We start from the raw sequence: 25827 nt of genomic DNA on the forward strand, positions 1-25827 counted from the left end.
AATAATAATGATATTTTATAGTAACAATGACATTTCTATTAAAATGATAATTTTTGTTAAAATGATAGTTTTAATACTAACGATACTTTTAATAATAATAGTAATGATAAAAATAATAAGAACGATAATTTTATCTAAATCATTATCTTATAATATTTTAATTTCATCATGATACTCTTACTCATTATTTCCTAATCGTTTCGTTTAATAGCTTTTAATCGTCTTTTATATCGTGTTCATAATAATGATAATAATAGTAATCAAAATAATTAGGTGTTACAAATATTTGTTTTTATTTACACTAATATTAATAATGATAGTTACTATAACATTATTAACGATAATACTAATAATTATCTTAATGATAATATAGTAATAATAATAATAACAATAACCATTTTTAAATAATGATATATATATTAATAATGATAATAATAATAATAATACTAATAATAATAATAATAATAATAATAATAATAATAATAATAATAATAATAATAATAATAATAATAATAATAATAATAATAATACTAATTATAACTTTAACGATAATAACGATAGTAATAATAAAAAAATAACAATTTTTAATGATAAATCCCTTTTATTGATAAAGATAATAATAATGATAATAATAAGATAAAACTAGAACAACAATAAAAACGACGATAATAATAATCATTTTTAATAAAAATATCGAAAATTCAATTGATTATAACTTCTAATCCGTTCATCGAAACCATTCGATATCTAAAGGAAAAGTTCTTAATTTTTTGCTAGCTTTCCAAGGACATGCATATCTTATACCTTATCTCAACCGCAAGTGTAACTAATTCAAGATTCAACCTAACCTGTCTAAGGGCAATATCAAAAGTACAAGCATGCATAATCCTAAATACTCGAGCACTAGTCAGGGATACACTATTAGTATGTAAAAGATAAATTATGAGTACTCACGTATCAATATTGAGATTCAATATTGCAGGAAAGGTACGTAGACGCAACGGAAATGATAAACACTATATTGACCTCACGAGCATACCCATGAACCATACTCAATCACCTCCATAGCTATAACCCATAATTTCCTTAATCCTATCCTACTCGAAAAACAATTTCGAAATCACTCGGACAGCACTCCGTCGTAATATTTTATGTATACTAATAATATCTTGAAATAATACGGAGTAAATATATATATGTAAATCGATTGAGAGAGTTTAGAGAAAAATATTTTCAAGTTTCTATGAAATAATGAAACCTATTGAATTCTATTTATAATAGATTTTTAAATTATTAAAGTGAATTATTAAAGTATGAATTATTAAAGTAAATTATTAAAGTATGAATTATTAAAGTAAATTATTAAAGTGAATTATTAAAGTATGAATTATTAAAGTGAATTATTAAAGTATGAATTATTAAAGTGAATTATTAAAGTTAAAGTAAAGTAAAAATAAAGTAAAGGTAAAGTTTAAGTATAGTAAAAGTATAAAACTATGTACGTATAATACGTGTATAAATATATATAATATTAATTTAAATCGTTATATATATTTAATAAAATAAAATATAAATATCGTTATCTTTATCATACTAGTTAAGTAATGAGTTGTCAAGAGTGGTTCTAGATATTTATAAAAGTTATATACGTTTTAATAATAAAGTTCTTTTTAAACTGAAAACGTTTTTGTACGTTTGAAACTAAATAGATCAATCGAGTCTTTATGAGATTCAATCTTCCACTATCCTTTGTCTAGTTCTCAATGATTGACAATTTGTTCTTATTTATAAATCACTTTACCATTTTTCGAATATTGTTAAAATGGAAAGATTTCTCAAATCAACGTGGGCCTTTCAACAGAGACTTGTAATCATAATTCAATATATCTGATAATTCAATCATTTGATCTTATCTTCTAATTCCATTGATAAACATTTTGAAACAGATACAATCATATAAAGTATTTAATCTAATATTTTGTTTACGTTTCAAGTTATAATATATATACACATATACATATATAATCATATTCGTTTAATGGTTCGTGAATCGTTGGAACTTGGTTGAAGTTGAATGAATGTATGAACATAGTTTAAAATTCTTGAAATTTAACTTAACAAATATTGCTTATCGTGTCTGAAACATATAAAGATTAAAGTTTAAATTTGGTTAGAAATTTCCGGGTTGTCACACATGCAACAGTGGAAGCTCTTAATAATCACCTGAGAATAAACATGCTTAAAAGTCAACAAAAATGTTGGTGAGTTATAGGTTTAACCTATATATTTATCAAATCGTAATAATAGACCACAAGATTTCCATTTCCATTTTTCAATAACATGCGAACTGCATAAAAACCATTCATATGTTGAACACCTGGTAATCGACATTAACAAAATGCATATAGAATATCCCCAAAACAGAAATCCATCTGTATTAATAACTCGAAGTACTAAAGCATACCATTTTCCAGTATGGGGGAAGTTAGTGCCCGTAGATCTACCTTTAGGATTCGCGTCAATTAAGGTGTCTGTTCCCTAATTCTTAGGTTACCAAGTTAAAAGGGTGATATTCGGTATTCATAATCCAACATAGAATGTAATTTCAAGTACTTGTGTCTATTTTGTAAAACATTTACAAAACTGCATGTATTCTCATCCCAAAATATTAGATAGTAAAAATGGGACTATAACTCACTTTCACAGGTTATCACTTCGTCGAAAAATAACACTTGGCCACTGGTCGATACACGAACCTATAACAAATATGTATATATATATATCAAAGTATGATCGAAATATAATAATACCATATTTTATTATGTTTTAACGATTTAAGTTTGTTAAGTTGATAGTCCAACGTTTGTAATCTACAAATAATTGTCCACAGTTAGTAGTACAGAAATAAATCAATATATATTATCTCGAATCAATCCGCGACCCAGTGCATACAAATCTCAGACTCGATCACAACTCAAAGTATATATATTATTTTGGAATCAACCTCAACCCTGTATAGCTAACTCGATCATTACCGCATATAGAGTGTCTATGGTTGTTCCAAATAATATATATATATATATATATATGACGTCAATATGATATGTCAAAACATTGCATACGTGTCTATGGTCTATCAAGGTTACATAATATGTTAGAGTACATGTATAATACAATATAAGTTAGTTAAGTTATGGTTAGTATAGATTTGTTACAAATTTCACGTAGATACAACAAGAAAAATTATCCAATTTTGTTTTACCCATAACTTCTTCGTTTTAAATCCGTTTTGAGTGATTCAAGTTGCTATGGTTTCATAATGAACTGAAATTTATGAAACTAAACAGAAAAAGTATAAGTTTATAGTCAAAAATACAGGTTACAAGTCAATTTTGTAAGAGGTAGTCATTTCAGTCGAAAGAACGACGTCTTGATGACCATTTTGAAAAACATACTTCCACTTTGAGTTTAACCATGATTTTTGGATATAGTTTCATGTTCATAAGAAAAATCATTTTCCCAGAAGAACAACTTTTAAATCAAAGTTTATCATAGTTTTTAATTATCTAACCCAAAACAGCCCCCGGTTTCACTACGACGGCGTATGTCCGGTTTTACGGTGTTCTTCGTGTTTCCAAGTTTTAAATCATTAAGTTAGTGAGCTCTTCATATGGAGGTCGAGGAAAAAACGTATCCCAACTTTGATTGAGCTCGACAAGTGTGGGATTGATCTTCACTCAGTCCGTTGCCTTCTTTGTAACGATGGGGTGGAATCGGTTGACCATGGCTTGCTCTTTTGTAAAAAAGTCTTCGATATTTGGGAAAAGGTATTCAAATGGTGGGGATTTAGTGTGTTTTCGTCGGCTAGTTTGTGTGAGATCCTTCAAGGCTCTACAATCGGGAATATGTCGGATTTAGGTTTCAAGATTTGGCAAGCGGTTCTTTGGTCGTGTTGTTATCTAATATGGTGGAACCGGAACCAAGTGGTCTTTAATAAAAAAGGTTGGACAACCCCGATAGCATTATGTGAGATTCAACTCAAGGCTTTCGAGTGGATTGGGAAAAGAAGCAAGTCACTTCATCTTGATTGGCATACTTGGCTACACAATCCTCAATCTTTTGTTATGTAAATTTCGTGCTTAGATGTATGTTGGCTTAACGGCTTGTTTAGTTAACATAAAACCCTCGAGATGTACATTGTGATTGATTTATTAATATAATTTGTTGCTTTTCGAAAAAAAAGAAAATGGAATCACAACTTAACTGACTTGACTCTTTCAACGGATAATAAACTAAGTAAATAAAACAAATCTGGATTATATTCTATCACAAAGTAGTTGGACATGAACATGAAGTTTAATATACAAAGCAATAATGGAACGAAATCCTGATCCCTGCTACCTTGTATGTCGAAAATAGAAGCATAACCATTGATTGGAGTAATGACAGTCTATAACGAGTCTTGTTGAGTACCAACCTTCATCTTCATTGTTGAAGCAAGGCGGGGTTAAAAACTTGAAATCTTGATTTAGACTATCAATAATTATAATTAATCCACCTTTATAGAAAGAAGTCAAACTATTTTTTCATTTTAACCTAGACACTTTTCTATATTCACCGATGCCACTCTGAAAAATGCCGAGTGAATTTCTTCCAAAGTTTTAAGGACTGTTTTCGAACTTTAAAAAAAAAACAATTAATAAATATTGATACGTCCAAGCACAATTCTAATTAAGGTTAATTACCTCCAATAGATGGATTGGGGAAGTTACTGGAGAGATTCTATAGAGAGCTACTTTGCATTTAAGGGGTATTTTTTGTTCATATTACAATTATGATTCTACAAAAAAATTATATAAATTTAAAGAAAGATGTTATATACAAACCAATATCTGTTGAGAAAAGTGACACCGAATTATAGCAAACCGCTAGTAATAAATGAAATAGCGACAATAAAGAGACACCGAGATTTAACGTGGAAAACCCCAATAGGGTAAAAACCACGGGCAAGGAAAGAAACGTTTCACTAATAAGAATAATAGAAATTACACTTTTCTCTAATTACAAGGATAAGCACTAATTTTTATATCTCTTGTAATTAGGAGATTAATACTCACTAACTCTCTATTTAACTCTTTTAGTATACAATGGAGAATGTGTTTTTGGATGATGAAATGAGCATAAGTTAGAGCTCTATTTATACTACTAAAAATTGGGGGTTGGTCAATATGAAGATGAAAGCCTTCATTTGAATAGTATGGCCTCAAAATAAATGTGTTAATTGACCACGTGAACTCTACCATCCAAGTTTAATATTCAACAATATCTATAGAAGCCAACTTCTATAATGGTTTTTATGTATTCCAAAATAAATAAAGAAGGCAAATATGTGGATGTGTAACCAATTTATTTTGGCGCATTTTTCTTATTTTTTCTTTGGTGCAAGCGACATTCTTTGGCTTCATCCGTTACCAATCAATCAAGTTTTTAATATTATACAATCAATCGAAATTTCCAACCCTGCTATAAAATGGTACTCATCATACAGAATATAACACACAAGTTAACCCAAAAAAAACACACAGGCAAAAACCATTACCAATTTTAGCCCAAAAAAATAATATCCTCTATCAATGGGATCAAAATCATACGATGAACTCCATGGAAGCACCAATTGGGCTGGCCTTCTTGACCCATTAGACTTCGAGCTACGTATTCTACTTGTCGGCTATGGTGATCTTTTATCAGCCACTAAAAGAGTATTCAATAACGACGAAGGGTCTAAGTACCAAGGCTACAGTTACTATAGCAAAACTGTGTTTTTCAAAAAAGCAATGCTCCCATCCGCTGATTCTAAATACCAAGTTGCTTACTTTATCTACGCCACTTCTCCTGGGGACGCTGTTCTGTCTCTGCTTTCTCCTGGTATGTCTCGTGATGGTAGCGAATTTGAGACAAACTGGATGGGGTATATAGCTGTGTCTAATGACGATTATAGTAAGTCAATTGGTCGTCGTGAAATATGCATGGTGTGGCGTGGGACCGCTAGAACTTACGAGTGGAATCAAGACGTCTTTGGTGCAATGCCAGTATCAGCCGAGCCACTACTCCCTGGTGCCGACGTAACAGGTGGATTAACCCTCCAAAGTTTCTAATCAATACATCTTTACAAGTTTGATAAAACATAATGATTTAGCGTTGAATAATTCAAAAGTTTTGATTAAACTTAGAGTGTCTTTTTTTATCTTTTAATGGAATGGTTCAACGCCCAATGTTGTCAGTGGCAGATCTTATTGTTACCCAAGGGGTTATCCGTGTCATCTGGATTTTAACGGAATAAAAAATTTTACACCAAACTTTTTTTTTTTTTTTGACAAAAAAATAAGGTTTTTTTTAGTGTTTACCCCCTGTCACTAGTTTCACCCCCTCTTTAGTGTAGTCAGACTCAAGTTCCGCCACTGAATGTTGTACCATTCAGTATTCAATGCGTTTGTTTCTGACACCTAAACGACTAGATGATGCTAAATGGTTCATATATTCAGTGTTGAACCATCAGAACTGAGATAGTCTTTTAACCACTAAGCACATAAATTTTATCAATATTCTCTTTAAATTATATCAAGAACACTTATTAAACAACTATATTCTAGTTATTATTGATATAATGGTTAATAAAGTAATTTTGCATCATTAACATTGGTCATTCAAAATGATTATCAAACAGCTTATCATCATTCAGATCCAAACTCATTTAGAACATTTGAATCATTCAGATTATGAACAATTCGTCGCTTAACCATTCAGTTTTATCAAACGCACCCTATAGTTTTGAATATCGATAACCTGTTTCAGTAAAATAATGTAAATTTAGTACAATAATATTATTTCAACCCCTTTTAAGTACATAGATTTGGGCTCTAATACTTTGATTGGATGCAGGGGCTAATACACCACAAGCCATGGGAGGATGGCTTACAATTTACACCACTAATGACCCAAACTCTGAACTCGTCAAATCAAGTGCACGCACACAACTCACAGAAAACATCAAGAAACTACTTGAAAAGTACAAAGATGAAAAAGTAAGCATAACATGCACAGGACACAGTCTTGGTGCATGTTTAGCAACTTTATCGGCTTTTGACATCGCCAGAAACATTGTGACACCTGATATAAACGTATCAGCTTTCATTTTTGAATGTCCACAAGTCGGAAATCAATCATTCAAAGATGAAATTGAAAAACTTCGGAACCTTAAGGTACTTAGGGTTAAGAATGATCGTGATGTAATCCCATTTTGGCCAAGTAAGATAGTGAAATGGGTTGAAGAACACATATGGGTGATCCTACCAAGTGAATTACTTGTGTATGTTGATGTTGGTGTTGAATTATGGATCGATAGCAATAAATCACCTTACTTGAAAGAGGAAAATCCAATAGATGGTATGTTACATCCAATGGTTTTTCATAATTTGCAATGTGTATTGCATACTTTGAGTGGTTGGAATGGGAAAGAAGGTGAGTTTGATTGGAGTTTAATGAAGAGAAGTTTAGGGTTGGTTAATTTGTCAAATGATTTTTTGAAAGAAGAGTATAAAATACCAGCGAATTGGTGGGCTGTAACGAATAAAGGAATGGTGCTTAGTGATGATGGTGATTGGGTTTTATCACCATTGGATCCTAAAGATCACGATCTTCCGGTTTACTAGTTTTATTATCCATGAGTTATATGATTTACGTCTCTCATGTTGTGTGTGTGAAATAAGTGAACTTGATATAAAAGTTCAATTCGTTTGTGTGTTTCCTTAAAATAAGTGAACTTCTTATAAGAGGTCAATTTGTTTGTGTGTTTACTGTTCGGTTCAAGTGTCAACCCAACCCAGTAAGCACTATCATATAGGGTTGTAAGTGTGTTTTGTTGTATGTTTATGTATAATATTTTTGTACTAATTCAAGTTTTAGTGTTTAATATTTGCCTAATAACTTGCTTGCTTATCAAATCTAATTCGAGTCCGCGTTTTAATTAAATGGATGAAGTTGTTAGACATATTAGTTAGGCCCAAGTCCAATATGTAAGAAACTTTAAACATCTAAACCCTAATGGACCCAAGCTCACATATTGGACTTGGACCTAACTAATAACTAATATGTTTAACACTCTCCACTATTCGAGCAGCGAAATCGTGAAAGCTTGAACTTGGGTCTAACTAATATGTCTAACACGCTTTCGGCCAACTAAGTCTCGGGATCAGACCCGCTCTCTGATACCATGTTAAATAATTGAACCCCGTAAATATTTTTGATAATAGTAGATATTGAGATATGGAAACATTAAACAAAAGGAAAGAAATCGGATGTCTTCGGAATCAAGTTTAACTTGTGGAGCAAGTATCTAGTTTATGGAAAGTTCTTTAGTTTGAAGGTCAAGACGCTTTAGTTTGAAGGTCAAGACGCGAGAAGGAAAGTTCCAAGAAGCTGTCTGGAAGAATCTCACGATTGCGAGGGAAGTTTCTAGGTCGCGAAGACTGGCTTGGCCAGCAAATTGTTTCCTTATTTCGTTTTGCATTATAAATAGACCCCTAGCCTCATTGTAATTGTGTGCACGAAAAATATAGTGAAAAATCTCTGGCCCGTAGAGTAAACCCTTCTCCGTGTTTTGGAGTTGGGATATAACCACGTTAAATCCCGTGTCATTTATCTTTATCGTTTCATGCTTTATATTAATCGTTTGTCATTCGTGAGTTTAGTGATTATGATCAATCACTTGTCACGTTGGGTCCTACAATTCCTAACTGTAAATAGTATTTATAGAGTATAACAAAACTTAAACGTCTAAACCCTAATGGACCCGAACCCAAATATTGGACTTGGGCCTAACTATTATGTCTAACAGAAGTAACTACCTATATCACTGCTTTGCAGATTGACTTTCATAGATTGTATTAAAAAAAAAAAAAAAAAAAAAAAAAAAAACTTTACAATAAGAGGTTTGAGTCATATTTTTCATCATAACTCAAATTCATGACACAAAAACAGATTCATCACTAACATAAGAGCATCATCTTTTCTTTAAACATCATAATGCTCCTTTAACTAGCAGCTTCTGCTTCTCTTTCTCATCACAAATGAAGTTCGATAAACTGTTCCTCCGTATTGTTTTCTGTATCAATAGTTTACCAAGGCAGTAACAGAAATGTTGTAACATCTTTTATTAGATTTTGTGCCAACCAATTAATCTATTGAGTTTTAGAACAAGTTAAATAATCAATCTAAGAATATCACCTCATAAACTTCTGAGTTGATTAATGACACTGCCTTGGCAACGTGTGACGCGAGTCCATATATGTTGACTACTCCTTCTGAATGTGAACCACCTTTTTCGATCTGAACATTCAACATTTATAATAAGCAGGTATGAACAGAGACAATTATATATTGTTCTAATACACTCTCGTTTAAAGATATGAGCCGTTTTGATCCGAACCCAACCCGACCCGCCCCGCCCACTTTGGCAGCCTTATATATCAAGATGGGCAAATGAAATGACTAACCTCAATCCATGTACTAGATAAAGTTTCAATTGACATGATATGATTGACTTTATCTTCCATCAGAAGCTCAATATGTAAACATAAAACAGATAAGAACATAATAGAACAACAAAATAACAAACAACGGTTTACGAGTATAATTTATCACCTTGTTCATGGGGATCTTCTTTTTGTAGTTTCCAACAGTTGGTGGCATTAAAATTATTGAGTAAACCGGGCAAAAATACTTCTGCATACATTTCACGAGATGTAAGTATACATAATATATATGCTATATGAATTTGCGGACATAGTCCAACGGTTCCCCCATGTCCTTTGAGTCATGGGATAGGGGATAAAGAGAGGTCATGCGTTCGATCCTTAGGATGAAATAATTTTCTTTAAACCAATCGAACACTAATAATGGTGGTATATATTGACCCTATAGGGAGGTTTTACCGGATTCGTTCACGGACCTTTACCCGGAACACTGCCCGAATGGATGTGTTCTCGGGTACCGTCGATCGGGTTCGGGTTTCCGTCCGAACGTGTGTGTTACGTGCAGATGATGAGGGTCGTTGATATAAATGATCTACTGATGTCAAAAAATCGCGGCTCAAAAATATATATATATATATATATATATATATATATATATATATATATATATATATATATATATATATATATATATATATATATAATCTCAAAAACACCCTGGAAATTTGAATATGATTAACCTGTAGAATTTTATCGAGGACGATTCGTTCACCAGTTGTCACTTGGTCAACTGTACCTGAAAACTCAATACACGATTGACCATCAGGAATAGTTTCAGGATTACACAATATCCAAATTTTGGATTCCGAGACTCTTTCATTGCTCTCCAGTTCTTCGAGTTTTACCCGAAAAGCTTTGAAAATCTGTGAATATATATATATATATATATATATATATATATATATATATATATATATATATATATATATATATATATATATATATAGAGGCGGGATCAATGGGGAAGTAACCAATCGGGAGGAAGCGGGGGAAGCAAAAAAAAAAAAAAATTCGTTTTTTTGGATTTTTTTTTTCAGGCATCAAGATCACACGAAAATATGAACATTTAAAAAGACACTTCGTGATGAATGTTATTACTTTGGCGGAAAAACGATCGACAAAAATAACATCCAAGATAATATTGTTCGTGAAGAATGTTAACGTTTTTTTTTCTTCATGTTTTGTGAAAGTAAAATTTAGCCCGATTTAGAGTTTAGGGTTTAGGGTTTGGTGTTTTGAGTTTATGGAATAAACCCAAAACACCAAACCCTAAACCCTAAACTCTAAACCGTTCGTGTTAAAAACTCAATCTAAATCCTAAATCTAAACCCTAAATCTAAACCCTAATATCTAAACCCTATAAACCCTAATATCTAAAACCTCAACATACACTCGAAAAACGCGATAATTGTTATATATTACTTCTTCGAGCGTTTTCCCGCCAAAATAAAAACATTTATCACAAAGTGTCTTTATTAAATGTTCATATTTTCATCCAATCTATAATGTTCGTGAACAAAGTTTTTTCAAAAAACAATAAAAAAAAATTGCTTCCCCCCGCTTCCCCCGATTGGTTACTTCCCTCTTGATCCTACCACTATATATATATATATATATATATATATATATATATATATATATATATATATATATATATATATATATATATATATATATATATATATATATATAGTGGTAGGATCAAGAGGGAAGTAACCATTCGGGGGGAAGCGGGGGGAAGCAAAAACTTTTTTTTTTCGTTTTTTGAAAAAACTTTGTTCACGAACATTATAGATGAGATGAAAATATGAACATTTAGTAGAGACACTTTGTGATAAATGTTTTTATTTTGACGGAAAAACGCTCGAAGAAGTAATATATAACAATTATCGTGTTTTTCGAGCGTATTTTGAGGTTTTAGCTATTGGGGTTTAGATATTAGGGTTTATAGGGTTTAGATATTAGGGTTTAGAAATTTAGGGTTTAGGGTTTAGATTTTAGGGTTTAGATTTAGGATTTAGATTGAGTTTTTAACACGAACGGTTTAGAGTTTAGGGTTTAGGGTTTAGGGTTTGGTGTTTTGGGTTTATTCCATAAACCCAAAACACCAAACCCTAAACCCTAAACTCTAAACCGTTCGTGTTAAAAACTCCATAAACCCAAAACACCAAACCCTAAACCCTAAACCCTAAACTCTAAACCGTTCGTGTTAAAAACTCAATCTAAACCCTAAAATCTAAACCCTAAACCCTAAATTTCTAAACCCTAATATCTAAACCCTAATATCTAAACCCCAATAGCTAAAACCTCAAAATACGCTCGAAAAACACGATAATTATTATATATTACTTCTTCGAGCGTTTTCCCGCCAAAATAAAAACATTTATCACAAAGTGTCTCTACTAAATGTTCATATTTTCATCTCATCTATAATGTTCGTGAACAAAGTTTTTTCAAAAAATGAAAAAAAAAAAAAAATTTTGCTTCCCCCCGATTCCCCCCGAATGGTTACTTCCCTCTTGATCCTACCAATATATATATATATATATATATATATATATATATATATATATATATATATATATATATATATATATATATATATATATATATTACAATTACAAGTTATATTCATCAGTAATACAATGGTTCGGTATTTGAAGAAATAAACGTATATTTGACGTCACATCTTCTCTATATATTAAAGCATGGTGCTTATTATATAAGATAAAAAAAGGTTCGCTTACAAGAACCAATCGTATCCATACATCAGTTGTATATCACACAAATCTGATGGTGTAGATTTATCTACATTAAGAATACTCTCTTTCCTAACAAGATTTTGTGTAATTCACCAATATACCCCTATTATATCCACGCTCAACTCATCACTTACACTGACAAAATCCCAATCGAGTCATAAACCCTAACATCCCTAATCTCCCAGATCCTCATCAATCAATTAATTCGTAGAATTTTATTATACATGTCACGATTACACATACACAAAATCCAATCGATACATAAACCCTAAAATTCCTATTCTCCCAAATCCTCATCAATTTAATTGGTACATTTAATTATTTATACAGGTCACGAATTTCAGAACCATTACAGTATTCTATTATTTGATATCCGACGAATCTGTACACCATGAATCAATTTCGTATTACAGAATTACAACTTCGAGCATTCATATTCAGCAATTCGGTTTTAGGGTTACAGCTCTCCAGTCATTGTATATATCCAGACGCAACAATTACAGCGTATAATCTTCCAACTTGTCAACATGAACCAAAGAATCAGTGTAAATATCCAAATTTATTTTACATGTCAGGTTTGTATGTTACAATTAACGAAAAAAAATTGTTTATTGTTTTGTTCAATTAAATAAATTATTATTAACTTATAAATACATTATTAATTATAAATTCTAATTATAAGTGTTAATGTTATAGTTAATGTTATGTTATGAACTTATTTATATAGTGTATTAATTTAATAGTATACTAAATACTAAATAAACTTATAAATACATTATTATTAATTATAAATTCTAATTATAAGTGTTAATGTTATGTTTTTGTTATGTTATGAACTTATTTATATAGTGTATTAATTTAATAGTATACTAAAAGTAAATACTAAATAGTAATACGTGCAGTTATATATCCAATTATATGTTTCATGAAACTGGGCAGTTAACTTCTTCAAACAATATTCCCTCCATTACTAAAATTTCGAAATTAAATTTGATACTTCCTTACACTATGTGCAGTTATTTCCCTCTAAAGTAACTGCCCAGTAATTATAAGCCCTATATAAGTATTCAACATCAGATTACTTACAAAATCATAACATCTCATACACATTTTTCTGTCTACCAATGGCAGACGTTGCTGAATTCACCCCTTTGAACCAACTCAACAATGAGATGCCACACAGTCGAGTTCATGTCAAGGTTTTTGTCAATTGGAAAAAGACCTATTTCAACAATCCTCACTCTGCAATGGCGATCGAGTTGATCTTGATCGACTTTAAGGTATGCATTACTTGTATTCATGTTTAAAATTGTATCTTTTACTAATTTTTTCGTTTACTTTGTTTATGTTTGAAATAATGTTTACATGTTTATGCTATTATCCTTTATGTTTTGTATGACTCATGTTTGTTATTAGTGTATTGTAATTTTGTTTTTTTCAATTAAGCTGCCTTTTCTTTCCATTTTATGTCTTACACTTTCTCATTATAAAAATTTAGAGTAATAAGATACGTGCTACAATTACCAAAAACCTGATTCCGTTTTACGAGCACACCTTTCAAGAAGGACGTTTCTTTAATTTAGCCAATTTTGGTGTTGTTGAGTGTGATGACAAGGTGATGCTTGTCAATCATAAGTGGAAGATTCTTATGTACCGAACAAGCTCGGTTGTAACTTGTCCATCATTTGAGCTACAACATGATGGCTACCAAACTGTTCCTTTTGGTCATATTACTGAGTGGAAGATCAACACGACCCAAGTTTTTGGTACATATTTATATTACATTACTATTTCTTATAACTTAAGTGAATTTTTTTTTAACTGATGTTACTTATTTTATTATATGGTATTGTTCATACATAAATATTTATTTATGTACACACAGTTTTTTATATGCTATTGTTCATAAAAATTTATTATATGGTATCGCTTCATTAAGATGTTTGATACATATGTTATCTTATTTTGTGTAGACGTAGTTGGCCGTCTTGTCGAAATGGACCCACTAAGGGTTAAGCGCGAGAAAGGCGTTGACACAAAATCCATTGAGTTCCTGTTAATGAATGCTAGGTATGCAAAAACTTGTATAACAAGTAATCACTACAATATATCATTAACTAATGATTTTGTGTATTTAATCTTATGTCTGAATATGGTTATTGTTTTTTACCATACACCAGCGGAACCCGCATCAAATGTGCTTTATGGGCACACCATGCCACAAAACTCTATGATTATGTGTCTGGGCACAACAACACTGACTTGCCAATCTATGTTCTAATTCATAACTGTAAAGTCAGGAGCTGGCAAGGTATAATTACCTTATGTTTCTTATTTTATTTATACTAATGTAGTTTACACTTTTGCGTTTGTATAGTTATTAACATAATCTCATGCGAAATGCTGTTTATATGGTTCAGGCTGTCCACAAGTGTCTAATCAGCTATGGGGTTCTCGTGTTTACCTTAATGAGGATGTTCCACCGATCATTACAATCAAAGCTCAGTATGTTTAACACCCGTTTCTCATTATGTCTATTTATCTTAACATTTAAAACTTATAATCAGTCGAGTTCAGTCTTTTATCATTCTAATTGTATTTCAACATATGATATTCTTTCAGGTTTGATCTTCATCTTGAAGGCGATAACAATAGCGTCACTCCTGTAACTGAATTGAAGGTGGCAACTGTATTGCAAACTGCAATTGATCTTTTCTCCAAACATGAGTGTGATGACCCAGAAATTTCGACTAAATTTAAACTTAATCTTTGTATGATTAACATTTCCGACACAATAAGCAAAGTCTGTAAAACTGAATCTCAAAATTTTTGAATTACTTTTATATATTTAAATACCCTTCGGTTGTTTTCGACGATTCGCGAACAATTATATGTAAATAGATACATATATACTATAACATGAAAAGGTAACAATGTATTAATTGTTTGATACCGTACATTAAACTTATTGGTTTAAATATCTATTTGAATGTATATGATAAGTTGAAATATTTATTATTAAAATTTATTTATAAATAACTTCCAATGTGTATTTAAAAACTGATTTATGTATATTAAAAAGATATATACATATATATAATAAACGATAGTAACATTCGTTTATTCATTCAATTGATATTTAGATAAGTTAACTAAAGCGTTTAAGATGAACCAGTTAAACACTAATTTGCTACAGTGTTTTCAAATTGCCACATTACTCAAAATGCTACAGTGTTTTCGAAAATCACTATTTGCTACAGTGAAATTGACTTGCTACAGTGAATTGCTACAGTAACTTTGTTACAGTAAAATACTATTTCAAAATGAAAATGTATATATTATATATATTAACAAATAGCGAGGCGATGATTTATAGAAGTAAATGACCAAAACATTTGAAAGTTTAAGTTATACTATGAGTGGTATAGTTTATGAATAATTTAAGGCTATATTTTGACAAAGGTACGTGACACGAAACGTAAAATGCAAGTGTTCTAAAGGTACGAAAGGACATTCGAAAAATTGGAACCGGGACATAAGTCGAGTGATGACGTACGACTTATCGGAACAAAAATTACAAGTCAACTATGCACATGAATTTAATATAATATATAATTAATTATATAAATTATATATATTATATTTATATTAATTTAATATTATGTCGACAAACAAGAAAACAAAAATTTGTGAGCTGGAATCTGAGGCCATGCGATCGCATGGCCACAAGCCTATAAATCCATGCGATCGCATGGAGGCAAAAGTCTGGCCTGATGCTATAAAATGGCATTTTGCTCGACACATTAACACATACACATGCATATTACTCCGTATTTATTATTATTATTATTATTATTATTATTATTATTATTATTATTATTATTATTATTATTATTATTATTAAGATTAATATTATTAATAATCTTATTATTATTATTATTAATTAGTATTATACATAAAATACTACGACGAGGTTATGAGCTTGTCACTTTCAAAATGGTTTCCAAGCGAGCTAGAGCTAAGAAAATTATGGGTTATTCCCAAGAAAATTATGGGTAATGTTCGGGGGTATTTTTGTGAATCAAACCTCGTGTTTATCATCTCCGATGCGTCTACGTGCTTTCCTACAATATTGTATATCAATATTAAAAAGTGAGTTCATTGATCCCTTTTTATACATATTTTTGGGCTGAGAATACATGCGATGTTTTATAAAATGAATACAAAAACTAAAACTGATATGCGTGAGTTCATATGATCCCTTTCCTCATATATTTTTGGGCTGAGAATACATGCAAATGCTTTATTAACCGATATACAATATTTATATGCGTGAGTTTCATTTGCTCCCTTTTTAATTGCTTTTGCAATCTATATTTTTGGGCTGAGAATACATGCACTTTATTTTAATCGCAATGGATACAAGTACATACTAAATTCTACACCGAGTTTGAACCGAAAATCCCTTAGCTTTGGTAACTAGTAACTGCCGGTTATAAGAACTGGTGGGCGCGAGTAGTTATATATGGATCCATAGGGCTTGATATCCCCGTCCGAGCTAGAGCACTAGCCTTTTAACGGACGTATGCTATTTGAGAAGCGTACACGTTGGTTTGCGTGTATTATTAAGATGATTATACAAAGGGTACAAATTATATAAACGTTAAAGTTTAGTTACCAGGGTGCTCAATTTTGTAGAACCGATTGATAAACGTTTCGGATGAAACAACTGAAATCTTGTGATCCACCTTTTATGTAAAACCTATTGATAAACGTTTTGAATAAAACAACTGAACTTTTGTAATCCACATTGATATACGGATTATGTGTAATATTAAAACTATGAACTCACCAACCTTTGTGTTGACACTTGAAGCATGTTTATTCTCAGGTTCCCTAGAAGTCTTCCGCTGTTTGCTTATATGTTAGACAAGCTATGTGCATGGAGTCATACATGGCATATTTTTCAAGGAAACGTTGCATTCACCAAATCATCACCATGTATCTTATTTTGACTGTATTGTCAACGGAAGTACTATTGTAAACTATTATTTACAGTGATTGTCTATATGTAGAAATCATCAGATGTTGAAAACCTTTGATTTAAATATTCATTTATGGTGTGCCTTTTCAAAAGAATGCAATGTTTACAAAACGTATCATATAGAGGTCAAATACCTCGCAATGAAATCAATGAATGACGTATTGTCCATCGTCACAATGAGGCAAAGAATATACAGGATGTGCTTCATATTAATGAGGTTGTCTGCAATAATCTTATGAATTAATCTTTACCTGTACTAATTGTTATGTTCGCATTTTTTACTTCATAAGTCATACTTACTTACAGCGTAACACCTGCTGTTTTGTATCCATACTAGGTGACCAACTGCATTGTACGTGGAAGAGTTCAGAAAATAATTGCTGAGGAAGGATGGTTCACTTACACTTGTATGAAATGCAACAAAAAAGTTTCATCAAGACATTGTGTTGACACAAATGCTTCGGTATATGATTGTGACACTTGCGGAGATGTGAAGCAAGTTTACCCGAGGTACCGTAACGTATTTTCATAATTAACTCAACCTTAGACGTCAAAGTTTTTAATACTACGCTCACTGACATGTTTTTTTACCATTTTTTATCTTCAGAATTAGGACCACAATAAGAGTAGCTGACAGTTCCGGCGAGTGCACGTTAGTTTTGTTTGACTCGCAACTATCTAAGATGGTTAAGAAGAGTGTTGCTTGGTTACGAGAAAAAGCTGAACAAGTAATATCCAAAAATATATATCGAATTTTAATTATAAAATAAAATGTTGTATCTATTTTTCCGAATATAACTCATCATAATAATTAGAGCATGGTGCTTATTATATAAGATAAAAAAAAGTTCCCTTACAAGAACCAATCGTATCCATACATCAGTTGTATATCACACAAATCTGATGGTGTAGATTTATCTACATTAAGTTTTATCTCATCATAATAATTAGAATTTTAATGTTTTTTACAGTCCGGTAATCCTTATAAGCCACCCACCGAGTTAAACGACATATTGCTCAATCCTTTTGTATGGCACGTAAAGGTCACTGACTTTAATGTTCACTATAATTACTTTGGCTTTACCGTCGAATCTGTAACCGATGATATGGATGTATTCAAAGTCATTGATGACAAGCTTAATGGGGAGCAAGGTGTTGTGAATGATGTACCTACAACTGCTGATGTACAGATTGCTCCAAATCAGGTTGTCGAATATTTTTATGTTTATTTTCCAGTTTATTTTTTATGTTTCTCTACGGTTATATTGATGTTTCACTGTTACTATAGATTGTGACCGATGTGAAGACTGTCATACAAAGTACTGAAGCTTCTGCTGCAGTCAATCCAATGGAAGCTGAAATGAAAACCTGGATGAAAAGGACCGTTGTTTTATACAGATACTACGGAAGAAAGCTCGAAACAAAGAGTATGTAAAAAGGTCAATCGAACGAAAAAAGGTAAATTAGAAATCAGTTGACATGTTTAACATCTTGAAGTATAAACTCTTTGTACATTTTTGCCCCTTTTTTTTTTAATTTTAATTTATATATGTTGTTAATTGTCCAATTATATATTTATATGTATATATACTATTGCGTTGCAGGCATATGTTCAACGTTTGGAAGATGAAAACAAAAACATGTCCAACTTGATTGCGAATGCAAACTTAATTCACAAGCAGGTTTATTTTCAATCCTAATCCAATATGATTTTCATATAAATTTGCAAAATTTACAAATATTTTACATCATTATTCTGTAATTTCATTTTATTGACCCATTTGTAGGATTTGATTCCAGCAAATAAAACTATTATTTTCCCAGAGTCAACTGAAACTGGTATGTTATACATATAACTGTTATTTATAATGTGTTTATAAATTTTATGTTTATATTTACACTATGATATTGTCAATAAATATTTATATTTTGCTTCAGAATCTCTCAAATTCGGTGAAGTTTACAAGTCATGGTTTAATGCACATAATGATCTTATTTCTCGCCTGCGTGCTGCAATGCTTAGCAATGAAACAGATACAGCATTAAGTCCTATTATAAAGACTGTATTCGATCACCTAAAAAGTTTCTTTTCTAAAAAAGTTGGCATCTAATGATGATGTGCTAAACCTTGTTTATGGCACTTGGATGACACCTGCAGAGCTGTGCTTGATGTGGTTAGGTGGTTTTCGTCCATCTGACATTGTTAATGTACGTTTACAAATCTTAAGTAACTATTAATTTCATACAATAAGATCAAACAGTATATTACATTTTATTTAACTATTTATTCTACTCAATCATTGTATTGACATTTTTCAGCTACTTATTGTTCAACTTGAATTAACACCTGAACAAAGAAGTTTTTTATCAACTTGAAGAGCTACACACTCCAACAAGAGAGTCATTTATCAACACGTGTTACCGATATCCAATCCAGTTTATCAAAGATTTTTGTTGGACAATCATTTGTCCAAACAGGTGATGAGTCGTACTACAAGAATTACGAGTCAGATGCATTTCTCAATAGGAAAGTTACATCTAATGGAAGAAATAATGCAACAGGTACCAATCATGATCTTTATGCTGTTACATATTTATTTATTATTATATTGTATAACCAATTAACTTTTATTAAATTATATATTAACTTATTTATTTTGATATGAATTAACAAGTAACTCAGTTGTACAACTTACTTTTACAGTCTGATCGTTTACGCTCGGATACTCTTGACAAGATATACGGCCGCCTAATAACCAAACAATTTGCAATGGCATTGCTAGCACTCAACGACTACCTTAACCGGATTACTGCTTTAAGTGTTTTGTGGATTTCTCGTCCAAAGTAGTTAATAGATTTTTCTTATTTGAATCTAATACCTTCGTAACATACATTTACTTGATTTTGGCTTGTTATGAATTAGTTTATGTTTGTTTGGATATTGTTGTTTCTTTTTATGGAGTTCAAATTGGTAGAAGTCAATGTATTTACCAGTAATATTTTCAAACCTTATTAACGTGTTGCAGGCTAAACATGCAGTGACAATATAAGGCTTATTTGCACCTATTACAAAGTTTATGACTAAAACCCGCAAGGTTGCGGGTCTTAAACTAGTACATCATTATAACGGACCCGGTATACTTTTGTATCTGCTTGGGCTCCTGCATTGTTTAGGTGCAGAATTGGTGCTTCAATTTTCACACTTTCGTATACGTCTATATTCCAAAATGAAGCTGATGCATTTCTTTTTCTAATTTGTATTGAAATTCTTTAATTAACTCGTTGATTTCGTTGTCTAATCCTGAATGTACAGGGCCTGCAAAGAAAAAGAATATAAAGTTTAAGTTACTGATATATGTATGCATCAACAAATTTATAACGTTTTTGAGATATTTAAGCTAACATAACCTTAAAGATTGCAGTCTGAATTTTTAACAGCGCCTTTAAAATATGTTTGGGAGACCATATATATGGTGAGTACTCTGTCCCTTGTATTAACGCTATTTTGAATCTGCAAATTTCACCATTTTTGTAAAAGAACAACTATTTTTTCAAGTTTGCACATTCTAATATATTTATTATACTTATTTGTCAATGTTTGAGAGTAGAAAATCAAACCGATAGCCATACACCAAACTCCATTTCCACTGTAACAGTTTTACTACGATTACGACTAATGATACACTCAACCTGCAAGTAAAGATACGGACAATGATTAAAAACAACATAATAACGGTCAAATATGTTTGTTAAAATTATTATATCAAACTTAGTTTGGATCTTGTACTTTTCACTGTTATCTTATTCTTTGGTTCTAGAACTTTTCAGGTTAATATCTGGATGGTCAAGGACTAAAGCTGGACGTTTCTTTCTAGAAGGGTTGTGGCTGTTCAAGACATTAAAGTAATGTCAAGGGGGCATATTGTATCTTCTGGCTGTATATAATCACCCTATTTCTAGGGTTTGAAGTACGTGTGAGTGTGGCAGCTTTTTCCTCTGACTCATTGTGTCTGATGTTCGATTGTTTCTCTCAAAAAAATGTTATTGATCCTTCATCATTTTGATTGTGTTCGTTTGTTCTGGATTATCAAATTTGGCACTTATAATTTTGGTACTTGTAATCTTGTTCTCTATAATTGTTATCTTGTTGAATCCGAAGTGTTTAATTGTTTTGGTTTAAGATCTGGTTGAGTTAAGGTTAAGGATTGTTCAATCCTCATTTCTTAACAATGTTATATCTCACCCCACTCGTTGCCCAGAGCCTTGACTTTCCATGTTTTTAGTCAAATGCGCGTGGTCGAATTAGGTACGATTTAATACCATGTACAATGGCATGGTGATTGGTTGCACATGAATACTTGGTGCCATCAGAATTACTGGATAAACCATATTATATTATTATACCTTTATAGGAAAAAAAAAAAAAAAAAAAAAAAAAAAAAAAGGAACGTGTAAGTATGAAACATTCCTAACAAGAAAACGTACGTAATATGAACGAATAGTGACTAACCTCTAGGATGGTATCTATGATGAGTTTTTCAGCAGTTCTGACTTGGTCAACTGTGCCTATTAAGTCAACATAATAATGGCCATGTTTTAGGGTATCATCATCGTATAACAGCGCGATGGTGGCTTTTGAGACTCGGCTAATGTGCTTCACATGTTTGTACTTTTCTTTTGTAAGTTCTTTGCTAACCTGAGAACAGGGTACAAATTATCAGAAACTTGCAAACTAAAACTAATTACAATTGAAATTTCACGTACGTCATCGCTACGAAGCCGATATACTTTTCGTTCAGTTCGCTCCCCTGCTTCAATTGCATCGATTAAATGCTGAGTTTCTCGAGGATCAGAATCTGAAAAGAGAAAATATTATGTACCCATGATCGTACTGCAACTAAAAGCTACCAAATAGAATTTGAGACGGGTAATCATGAAACTAAAATCAAACAAATAGGAATGAATTTTCTTAACACTAAAATCATCTGTAATTACAGTTTTCATGGTGGTAATTACAAGAGTGAATGATTGATCAAATTTTTATGGTGCACATTATATTCTTGGAAACAAGATTTATGAAACCCATGTTCATGGAAACCAAAAGCAAACAAAACTGAGATAAAAAGAACATCTACCATCTACCAACTTAATTAATTACATCATAATATTCAATTATGCATACAATCTTGTAAAGATCGTGCCTTTTCTTACCAAATATTTTCAAGAAGTGGGGATTTTGACGCGAAATACCACCTGGGTTCTGTAAAAATTCTGGCCATTGATGAACTGGTTGTTCAATTTTCGCTTTTGCATATTTGTCTGTTACTGGGTTTCGCTCCATTTTTTAATCAGTATTTTGAGAGAAATATTTGATGATTGCAAAAGATATGAGTTTAAAGTGTGTGAATTGATTTGCAGACTTACAGTTACAGATTAAAGTACGAAGCGTATCCGTTAAAAGGGGGAATGTGGGAAAATTAGTTGATAACAAACAAAACCATTTAAATACATAACTTACACTTTCGTCCCTTGAGGTATAACGTATGTACTTACTAGTCCTTCACTTACATAGGCTTTTTTTTTTTTTTTTTTTTTTTTTTTAAATGCAAACTCACTCACCCACCTAATACTAACACGAATTTATACACACGAAATGTCCTAAGCAGAACTCGAACCCCTAACCTCAAGGTTGTAAGGGTGAACTCGATACCGCCAAGCCATTAGCTCTTTGGTTCACTTACATAGGCTTTAAAGTGCGTGAATTGATTTACACTTTTTAATACCAAATCAATATTACAAATGCTTTATTTCTGAACTGAATCTTATACAGTTTATTCAGTTAATGTAACATGGCTTAGCTCTTAAAATATACATGCCATGCTATTTACTCTGTCAGTACAAGTATATGTTTTCAACTTATGTAAAAATAAAATACGCATTGACCACAAATAAGGCGACTGATTATGATCATTCTAGAAAATTCAAGGGGTAAAGTATAGATATTATTTTGGTGACGTTATACATTTCGGAACAGTGATGATAATAACAATTTATCAATGTTAATTTCTCTACTAAACTCTCTCAAACAATCAACAACTCAAAACGATTTATCAAAAGCATTCAACACTTTTTCATTAATCTTACAACAATATTCCCAAAATCCATCGACATCACATTACATATTACAATCATTAGCTTCACTTATTTCATGTTGTTCACTACTTAAATCAACTTCACAAGGAAAGCAATTACACGCTTATATAATTACTTTCGGTTTCGAAAAATCCCCTGTTTTGGTCCCAAAATTGGTCACGTTTTACTCTGGTTCAAATCTATTGCGTGATGCGTATTATGTCACTCTAAATTTGAATATATTGCATCCTTTACCATGGAATGTAGTTATCTCTAGTTATATTAGAGCTGGGTTTCGAAAAGATGGTTTATTCGTGTATCAAAAAATGGTGAAACAGGGGATTGTACCGGATATATTTACGTATCCCTCTGTTCTTAAAGCATGCGGCGAAGAATTTGATTTGGGGTTTGGGAAGGCTGTTCATAATTTGATTGTTCAGTCGGGTTTGGGGTGGAATTTGTTCATGTATAATGCATTGGTGTTTATGTATGGAAAATGTGGCGACTTGAAATCTGCACGTAAACTGTTTGATGAAATGCCTGAGAGAGATTGTGTTTCTTGGAATTCAATTATTTCAGGGTATGCTAGCAAAGGCATGTGGAGGGAAGCTTTTGAGCTTTTTGATCGTATGCAGGATGAAAATGTCGATGCAAATATGATAATTTGGAATACCGTTGTTGGAGGGTACTTGAAGACAGGTGACTATATGCGAGTGATAAAGATGATTTCCCAGCTGAGGACTTATGGTGATGAATGGGATCACGTGGCTGTAATCAACGGTTTAAATGCGTGTTCTCATATTGGTGCGTTAAGATCTGGAAGAGAAATTCATGGTTTGGCTATTCGGACGTGTTGCTATGCTTACGATAATGTGAAAAATGCATTGATTACGATGTATTCAAGGTGTATGGATGTTAAGCATGCTTATATTGCGTTTAATTTAATTGGAGATAAAAGTGTGATTACATGGAATTCAATAATAACAGGCTTTGCACATTTGGACAATGCAGAAGAAGCCACATATCTTTTTCGGGAAATGTTGCTTTCTAAAGTTGAACCCAGTTACGTGACGATAGCAAGCATACTTCCTTTGTGTGCCCGAGTGGCAAATCTTCAACACGGTAAAGAGTTCCATTGTTATGTTATAAAGCACGAAGAATTTCAAAATTACTTATTGCTATTTAACTCACTTATCGACATGTATGCAAGATCTGGGAAAATCTTGTTAGCGAGAAGATTGTTTAATAGTTTGACCAAAAAAGATGAAGTCACATACACTGCAATGATAGCAGGTTACGGGATCCAAGGAGATGGACGGATGGCGGTTGACTTGTTTGACGAGATGATTAGGTCAAACATAATGCCGGACCATGTGACCATGGTTGCGGTTTTGTCAGCTTGTAGTCATTCTGCACTTGTTGACCAAGGTCAAACTTTGTTTAACAAGATGCGTGATGAATACGGGATAGTTGCTCGTTTAGAGCATTATGCATGCATGGTTGATTTATATGGGAGAGCTGGTTTATTGGATAAAGCAGAAGAAACAATCAGAACAATGCCTTATAAACCGACACCTGCAATGTGGGCCACGGTTATTGGAGGGTGTCGGATCCATGGACACGAAGAGTTGGGAAAATTTGCCGGTGAGAAACTGTTGGAAATGAGGCCTCGGAGTTCGGGATATTATGTATTGGTGGCAAACATGTATGCTGAATTTGGGTGGTGGGAGAAACTAGCTGAAGTTAGGGTTTTGATGAGGGAATTGGGTGTGAATAAGGTTCCTGGTTGTGCATGGTTAGATGTAGGAGATGGGTTTACTGAGTTTTCGGTTGCAGATACGAAGAACGTGAAGGCAGTTGAGATTTATGATATGCTGGATGGGTTGAGTGAACAATTGAAAGAAGCTGGTTACATTATGTCTGATGACAAAGATGAACTTATGGAAGCATTTAGATGAAGAGGACAATGCCAGAGTGGTATAATTTACCCATTTACTTATGAGCTGGACAATATGGGTTGTGTTATATCTGAAACAGATCAAATGGGTCAGTTATTACTGCTGCTTGATTAGCTTGATTCACCATGTTATTTTGTGTAAACCCCAGTAATGTGTTTGTTAATCGTAAATCACAGATTCAAAAATTAAAGGTAGATATAATATTCATAGAATCCCTTATAACCATGTACAAGATTACAGAAATATCAGAACATTAAATATATGAATATGAATTCATCAAATTTCTCGTCTACAGTTGGTTGTGCAATCAAAGTCGGAGTTATAATAACGAAAACTCTAAT

At 31.9% G+C, this 25827-nt stretch overlaps 3 protein-coding genes and 1 pseudogene across 3 annotated transcripts; all 4 read left to right on the plus strand.

The window, feature by feature from the left end:
- The first annotated feature begins 5633 nt into the window (after positions 1–5633).
- LOC139839445 (phospholipase A1-IIdelta-like) lies at positions 5634–7821 on the plus strand (annotated as a pseudogene).
- Positions 7822–13476: 5655 nt separating this feature from the next.
- Positions 13477–19507, plus strand: LOC139840477 (uncharacterized). The gene is made up of 13 exons (XM_071830742.1): positions 13477–13632; positions 13851–14118; positions 14326–14422; positions 14533–14663; positions 14773–14857; positions 14975–15041; positions 17734–17906; positions 18004–18124; positions 18368–18601; positions 18685–18780; positions 19001–19078; positions 19184–19235; positions 19335–19507. The coding sequence occupies exons 1-13, from the start codon at positions 13477–13479 to the stop codon at positions 19505–19507; spliced, it is 1731 nt and encodes a 576-aa protein (XP_071686843.1).
- Positions 19508–19541: 34 nt separating this feature from the next.
- On the plus strand, positions 19542–20244 carry LOC139840478 (TGACG-sequence-specific DNA-binding protein TGA-2.1-like). The gene is made up of 4 exons (XM_071830743.1): positions 19542–19604; positions 19716–19755; positions 19875–19981; positions 20101–20244. Exons 1-4 carry the CDS (start codon positions 19542–19544, stop codon positions 20242–20244), a joined length of 354 nt encoding a protein of 117 aa, XP_071686844.1.
- Positions 20245–23452: 3208 nt separating this feature from the next.
- Positions 23453–25486, plus strand: LOC139904466 (pentatricopeptide repeat-containing protein At1g71490-like). Its single transcript, XM_071886387.1, has one exon. It carries the CDS (start codon positions 23453–23455, stop codon positions 25484–25486), a length of 2034 nt encoding a protein of 677 aa, XP_071742488.1.
- Positions 25487–25827: the final 341 nt, after the last annotated feature.

The sequence above is a fragment of the Rutidosis leptorrhynchoides genome, chromosome 4 (genome assembly GCF_046630445.1).
Source record: "Rutidosis leptorrhynchoides isolate AG116_Rl617_1_P2 chromosome 4, CSIRO_AGI_Rlap_v1, whole genome shotgun sequence".
In the NCBI taxonomy this organism is placed as follows: Eukaryota; Viridiplantae; Streptophyta; class Magnoliopsida; order Asterales; family Asteraceae; genus Rutidosis; species Rutidosis leptorrhynchoides.